The sequence below is a fragment of the Brachyistius frenatus genome, unplaced genomic scaffold, assembly GCF_029030835.1.
Source record: "Brachyistius frenatus isolate BFR_SWC_R1_liver_20210118 unplaced genomic scaffold, ASM2903083v1 Contig_424, whole genome shotgun sequence".
Classification (NCBI taxonomy): Eukaryota; Metazoa; Chordata; class Actinopteri; family Embiotocidae; genus Brachyistius; species Brachyistius frenatus.
Genome location: NW_027211023.1, coordinates 132501 through 140000, shown reverse-complemented (window position 1 = coordinate 140000; position 7500 = coordinate 132501). Strand labels below are relative to the sequence as shown.

Below are 7500 nucleotides of genomic sequence, written 5' to 3'. Positions count from 1 at the left end.
AACAACACAAAGAGACACAACAACACAAAGAGACACAACAACAACACAAAGAGACACAAAGAGACACAACAACAACAAAGAGACACAACAACAACAAAGAGACACAACAACAACACAAAGAGACACAACAACAACACAAAGAGACACAACAACAACACAAAGAGACACAACAACAACGCAGACACACAAACTCCCTGCCTGAACTCCTTCCGACCTTCAGTTTTTCCAACATGGCCGCCTCGTCTGCGAAGCGCAGGTTGCCGCTGCCGACGCCGAGCTTCTTGGCGAGCTCGTTGAGGTTCACCTGCAGACAGACAGGACGACGGTTTGTGATGTCATCTCAGGTGACCCGGCGATCTCATCGTGCGTTAAAAGCGGAGGTCAAAGGTCAGGAAAGGTGCAGTCGGACCTGGCGGTCGTGGCGGGCCGACACCAGCCACAGGCCTTTCTTCTTCTTGTCCTTCAGGAAGAGGTTTTTGGTGACGGCTCCGCTCACCTCCTGCAGGTGAGGCATCATCTCCTCCACCGTGAACACCTGAGAAAGGGGGCGGAGTCACACATCATTCAGACAAATAACAACAACAAACAGGAGGAAACCAAATGCTGATCCATCAGACTGAGTGGTAGGTGTTCCTGTTTTTTTGTCCACCCCAGCAGACTCTACATGACGTGAAGGTGCAGGACAGACACGCTGTGTTGTGGCGCCCTCTGCAGGTCACAGCAGGTCGCTGCTGTATTTTTTATTTTTTTTAACACTTTAAAATGTTGTCAACTTTTAGTAAAGATATGACGTCAACATTTCAGAAAGAACTCGCAGTAAACTGCTGCTGAAAGATTCCGGTCAAAAACACGTTGCTTCTCCCGTTAAACGGATTCTCCACAAACACACTGCTCCTCCTCCCTCCCAGCTGACAGGACAAACACACGGCTCCTCCTCCCTCCCAAACACCCGTCCACACTGCTCCTCCTCCCTCCCAGCTGACGGGACAAACACACTGCTCCTCCTCCCTCCCAAACACCCGTCCACACTGCTCCTCCTCCCTCCCAAACACCCGTCCACACGGCTCCTCCTCCCTCCCAAACACCCGTCCACACTGCTCCTCCTCCCTCCCAGCTGACAGGACAAACACACTGCTCCTCCTCCCTCCCAAACACCCGTCCACACTGCTCCTCCTCCCTCCCAGCTGACGGGACAAACACCCGTCCACACTGCTCCTCCTCCCTCCCAAACACCCGTCCACACTGCTCCTCCTCCCTCCCAGCTGATGCTCACTTCGGCTCATCAGTACAGGCCGTGCAGCTCCGCTCCGCCTCACGTGACAACGTGTCCACGAACAGCGTTTTCCTGCAGGACAACACACTGCAGGACAACACACTGCAGGACAACACACTGCAGGACAACACACTGCAGGACAACACACTGCAGGACAACACACTCGTCCACAGCGAAGTTACAGCACACGAAGTGCGGAACAGCAGCGCGAATCACTCCGGTTCAGAGATGGTTGTTTCGTTCACACTGATTGATTCACGGAGAACCGGAGCGGTTTACCGGCGGGTGCTCCACGCAGCGCGTCCGGATGTTCAGAGTCTGCAGGAACGTTTCCAGTTCGGAGCGAAGGTCCTCCGACATGTTCAGCAGCTTCAAGAACCGCAGGACAGAGACAGACACGGAGGGGGAACCCGGTGGAACCTCAGTGGAACCTCAGTGGAACCGGCAGGCACAGGAAGAGCTGCACGCTTCTTTCTTCCGGTAGTTGCGTGCGCACATGCTGCGACATCGCCGCCTTCTGGCTCCACAGCGGATTACAATTTGGTGTCTGCCACCCACTACAACAAACAAACAAACAAACAAACAAACAGACCAACTTATAACTTACTGAAAAATGTGACATGAAAACATTTGGTCATCTTCTTAAACTCAAAGTCTTCTTCCTCTTTTTATTCCTGAGGTCCTGTTGTAACAAAGAAAGAAGAAAAAAAAAGAATGTTTGCTTTAAAAAAAAAAGAAGCTCTAGAAACAACAATGGTTGTTTACAACAGAACCTTTTGTTAGACAAAAATGAAAGTAAATATAAAGGTGATGCAAACAAAAAATGCCATCATAAAGAAAACTAATGTTAGAACTAACATTGACTCAAAAAAGGTCAATTCTGGAGTCTGACTGAAAATAACCAAACTGTGTTTACAATTCAAATAATTATTTTTATTTACAAACTTTATTTTTTGATTTCCTCTGAAAACAGACTTTTATTCTGCATAAAATGACACAAAACCACCTTCATATGAACCATCTGCAGACGCCAACATTAAAAAACTGTGATAGTTGTTGTTGCTCCATTTCTTTTCTTCTTGAGGACATTAGAGGGTAAATATTAAAACTAGATGTTCTGTTCTCCGCCTTCAGGATTCGGTGACGTCCGTCCTTCCAACCCTGAAGACACACTGAAGGACACGTCGTCGTGTCGTCCGCGTCCAACTTCCACCTGCACGCCGTGTTATAAAACATATTTGTCGGTAATGGATGAAGCATTAATTCACACGGTGACCCAGTTTATTGGAGCTTCCAGCTGAACCTGCTGCTCTTTTAACAAATTAACATTATGAAACTGAGATTTGGGTCGAAGCGGCGGTGCTGAGCGAGCTGCGGATGCAGGAGGTTAATCCTCCGGCAGGACACGTCCTGATGGGTCCGATGTTCAGGAATCTCTCTGGAGATGTTAGTTGGGTTTGTTGTTCTGAGTTTGGATTACTTCAGATATTTAATACAGTTTGACCGTATTTTCTTTTTGTTATAATTTACTTGCTGGATTTTGGTTGACGAGTATTTTATTTCCCATAGCTGTAACCTGACTGCACCACAGGCCTGTCAATCAAACAGACACACCCCCAAAAACAGGTCTTCTTGAATCTTCTTTTCTAATGAATGAGGGATTATTTTCAGATGGACCTCCAGAAAACTAAGAAGAAGGAGTGACTTTAGCTAACAACACCGAGATAACTGATGGACACATTTTATTCACTTTGGATTTGATGACAGAAGTTGAATGGGAGTCTATGGAGCCGGAGGCTTTTTGGAGCCGACCTCTAGTGGCACTCGCTGGTATTGCAGCTGAAGACACTTCTGGATCAGAACCATTTTACAGACCTGAAGCTACGAACTCTTTTAGAAACAGTCGGTGGTTGAGACTGCCTGGTGAGCAGAATTTTGTTTGACTGATTCATTTCCTATTAGAGGCTAAAATCTCATCGTTTTAAATATAATCAACAACTTTATTCACACAACATCTTTCAAAAGTGGTTTTAAGAAAACTAGAATCACCTCCTCGTGGTTGTTGCCTGTTTTGTAGTATTTTTCTTTTGCATATAGTTTGATCGTTTTTCATCGAGACAAATTCTCTGTATGTGAAAGCTTACTTAATAAATCCGGTCTAATCAGCGCATTCATTTCATGGAGAGGTTGGAGACAATCACAGGGAAAGTATGAAGAAATGACAGACCGAAATATCTAAATCTTAAAAGAAGTAACTTCTTTCTGTCTGTCTTGCTTTATTCTATAACTATATTATTCTGAACTCTGACGGGTGGAGCAGCAGAGCTGATGAAGCCGTTCATCTTCATCAGGAACGATGTGCTCTCACTGTGGAAGTGATCCTGCGGATGTCAGGACTTCTGCTCGGCTGGCGGCGGATGCAGGAAGCAGCAGGGTGGAGGACCAACCTCCTTCCACAGACTCCACCTACTCACCTGCCTGTCGACCTGTTCATCCATCTTTATGAGGTCATTCATGATGTCAGGAGAGTGAAATCAGTCTGTCTGCAAACCCAACAAACCCACTGCAGACCAGGAGGCAGCAGGTCCTAATAATATGAATTTACAGGCTTTTAATAGGCTGCTGCTAACGAGCACCACAGGCCACACCCACCCACAGGGAGGACTGGTCCTCACAAGCACACAAAACTAAATAAATAAATTACACACAATCAAATATTTTACATGATTTTACACTTCAGAGTAGATTCATAATCGTATAGTTTCCCATCTCACCCTTGTAAGCCCCGTCAGCTCAGGTTGGAGTTTATAGAAACGTGTCACCCCTCCTCAATCAAACACTTGGTACGTCCCGCAACCTTTAAAAGGAGTTTCTGTTCTTTTTTTTTCTGTCCATCACTAAACTGTTGTATTTCCACCATTTGGTTTGGTAGATGTCACACTGAGGAGTTCCTACCGGACAAATATCGATCACATTCATCATCTCTAAACGACTTTTTAATGTCTGTAGGGCTGAAATCTTTGAGTTTAGCGGGTGAAGTTGGACTGAAGTGATCCGTGTGGATGTCTGGAGGAGCGACTCGCCTCTGCTCGGACCGACGACCAACATCAGGTGAAAAGAAACTCCTTCGTCTTCTGTTCCTGTGTTTTTCCTCTGAAGGTTGTTTCTCTGCAACTTCTATTCAGATGCTGTTCAGAGGCGACAGAAAACAAGAAAACAACCCCCCCCCCCCCCCCCCCCACACACACACACACAATCTACAAAAGCAGCAGAATTCTTTTTAAGAATTTTATCTGCTTCTGGTTTTCACCCAGTTTCAAATCGAGAAAAAAGAGAGTTACAGGAACCACAGGGAATATTTTCTTTGTCTTAAATTAGTGGCAACCAACAGTGAAATCACCCGTCAGTCTGTGAGCTGCCATTCTGAAGCCTTGAGGTTGATATTTTAGCCAGCGCCATCTTGATATTTTTGACCCAGAAGTGACCATGTTTGGACAAGAAGGGGAGGAGTGAGGACACTATGCCCCGCCCACCTATACCGGAAACCTGACTGCACCCATAAACTGTTTCTAAAAGAGTTCGTAGCTTCAGGTCTGTAAGATGGTTCTGATCCAGAAGTGTCTTCAGCTGCAATACCAGCGAGTGCCACTAGAGGTCGGCTCCAATACATAGTACTGTCAGGTTTCCAATCAGATCGGTCAGATCCACCTCTGGCTCCTCCCCCAGCTCGTCCAAATATGGTCACTTCCTGCTCCGAACTAGCAAAGATGGTGACGGACAGAATCTGAACTGGAGGATTCATAATGTTCACACACAAAACTAAAACATTCTTCTTCAGGAACCACTCTTGGGACATAAGACGGTTTAGTGGTCCTCGCACTGTAGAACATGCTGCGGTGAAGGAAATCTATGTTAAAGATTTTGAACACGACTACGAAATTGCAAAATTGTCCAATCTGAAGAGGTGCCGTGTCTTTAAATGAAGGGTTACCGTGGTGACCAGTGGGGGTGTGACCCTGCGGAGGAGGCTGATGGAGCTGAGACGACTCTATTGTGTCTCGACTGTTCACATCGCCAACGTATTGATGTGAATTCAGACGAGTGTGTGTGTGTGTGTGTGTGTGTGTGTGTGTGTGTGTGTGTGTGTGTGTGTGTGCGCTCTCCATTACTCTCAGCTTCCATCACTTTAACTGGTGATTAAATGGATGCAGGGTTTCTGTCATTAAACACACATTTTGATTCTGATTATTCTTCTGTGAGAGAATTTATATTAAACCACCAAAACACAGAAACAGTTAAGACTCGGTGAGGGACGGTCCTCCTCGGTGAGGGACGGTCCTCCTCGGTGAGGGATCTGTCCCTGATGTGAATGGAGCAGCAGCAGATCAGCAGATAATCAACGTAATGACTTGTCCTCACAGCGCTGACCTAAAGACCCACATATCCCATAATAACTGTTCCTCCCTCCCTTATAAGCATGACTTCCTGTGTTCGTCTGCTCTTCCTCCCTCGGACCTGCAGCTCTCTGCAGACGTTGTGGATCGATAAAGTGGATCTTTCCCGGGTGGAAGGGATCCTCCGAGGTTTCTTCCAGGTAGAGAAATGTGTCTCCTGCTGGTTTTGTGTAAAGTTTCCACATATCAGAGTTGAGGCGCTTTATTCTTAAAAGAATCAATAAATTCAGCTCTGCAGCTTCTTTTTGTGTTTCTTTGGTCATTTTTTGAAAGTAAAATTTTGCTAGTTTTGGATATAATTTTGGTAATTTCATGTCTCTTTTTGTTTGTTTTTCATCTCTTAGAAGGATTTTTTTTGTCTCTGCAGTAATTTTATATCAAATTTGTGTCATTTTCTGTCTGTTTTGAGGTTACTTCTGTCATTTTGTGTACATTTTTTGTTGTTTAGTGTAAAGTAAATTAAAAGTTAATAAAACAGAATTAAAGCCATTAATAATAACTGGGAGTGTATTTGGCTCCTGTGACTGATTTGCGTGCCGTCAGCTGTTCGTCTCCTCGGTGTTTGAGGTGCGACTCTCTGAAGGTCCTCCGGTTTGTTTCTTCCTCCTCCACCGTCCTCTTCATCGCTCACTCATCTCAGAAATATGAAATCAAACGCTGCTGCACATTCTTCTTCTTTAACACGAAGGTTTTTATGTTGTTGAAGTCAAAGTGGATCCAGAGTGGATCAATAATCACTGCAGATGTCTGATAATAAAAAGCATCATTCTGTTTACTGAGTTATGAGTTTAAGTAAACAGAGAAATTCCCTTCATGTTGTTTTAGTTGAATATTTTCTTTGAGTTAAAGATAATTATCATGAATTAATGCTTTGTGTTGTTTATTTGTTTGTCGGTTGGTTGATCCAGATTTTAAATTGAAAATCCTTCAAGAGCTTCATCACCACATTAATCATCATCTGTGTTTATTGATGCTGAGTCACCGCAGTTTGACGGACAGATTGTTTCCCGCTTCAGGAGTTCTGCGTCCGTTAGGAGGGAATTAAACATCAGCTGTTTAAAAATATCCACCGCTTCATATTGTTTGGGTTTCCAGGTGTTGGTCTGTATTCCAGATGTTTTCAGGTCGTCCGTCCCGCTCTTGTAAACGCGACATCTCAAGAACATCTCGAAGGAATTTCTTCAAACTTATCAAAACCATTCACTTGGTACCAACGATGAACAGATACGATTTTGAGGGTCAAAGGTCAACATTAGAGGTCACTGTGAACCCAATTCAACTCACTCTCATGAACGTGATATCTCAGGAACACCTCGATGGAATTTATTATAATTTGGCACAATCGTTCACTTGGCCTCATGGATGCACTGATAGAAGTTTCATGGTGTAGGGTCAAAGTTCAAGGCCACAGTGACCTCACGTCCCTCTCATCATCTGTCCGTCTGGTTCTTGGGAACACGATATCTCAAGAACAACTTGGAGGAATTTCACCAAACTTTGTAGAAACATTCACTTGGTACCAACGATGAACGTTAACATTTGAAACAAATATCAAATAGGACGAAATGATGATTATTCTTTTCTTTCATGACTCCACCTGATTTGCTGACCTTATCTTTATGAAGAGTTACTGGTTGGTCACCTCCAGCTTCTAATGTGTTCATTAACTGCAGCCCACCTTCACCTGTTTACCATCCTGTCACCTGTCAGTCACAGCTCCCTCGCTCTCCCTCCCGCTCTCTCTATCCTCGTGCGAGGCTGAGCGCGTGAGGA

The 7500-nt window shown here is 44.8% G+C and overlaps 1 protein-coding gene across 3 annotated transcripts in view; it reads right to left on the bottom strand.

The window, feature by feature from the left end:
- The window catches only part of LOC138637026 (prolyl-tRNA synthetase associated domain-containing protein 1-like), a 3540-nt gene extending 1797 nt beyond the window's left edge, over nt 1–1743 (bottom strand). Inside the window, exons 1-3 of one of the 3 annotated variants that reach the window (XM_069725459.1) lie at nt 1553–1743; nt 410–535; nt 199–304 (exon numbers count right to left, since the gene is read on the bottom strand). In XM_069725459.1, coding sequence (XP_069581560.1) covers nt 199–304; nt 410–535; nt 1553–1633 — 313 coding nt within the window. In that variant the 5' untranslated portion in view covers nt 1634–1743. Of the gene's footprint in view, nt 1–198; nt 305–409; nt 536–1273; nt 1330–1552 lie in introns of those variants that run through there. The other 2 variants (XM_069725460.1, XM_069725461.1) reach the window with 2 other exon arrangements.
- Between the last annotated feature and the right edge of the window lie 5757 nt (nt 1744–7500).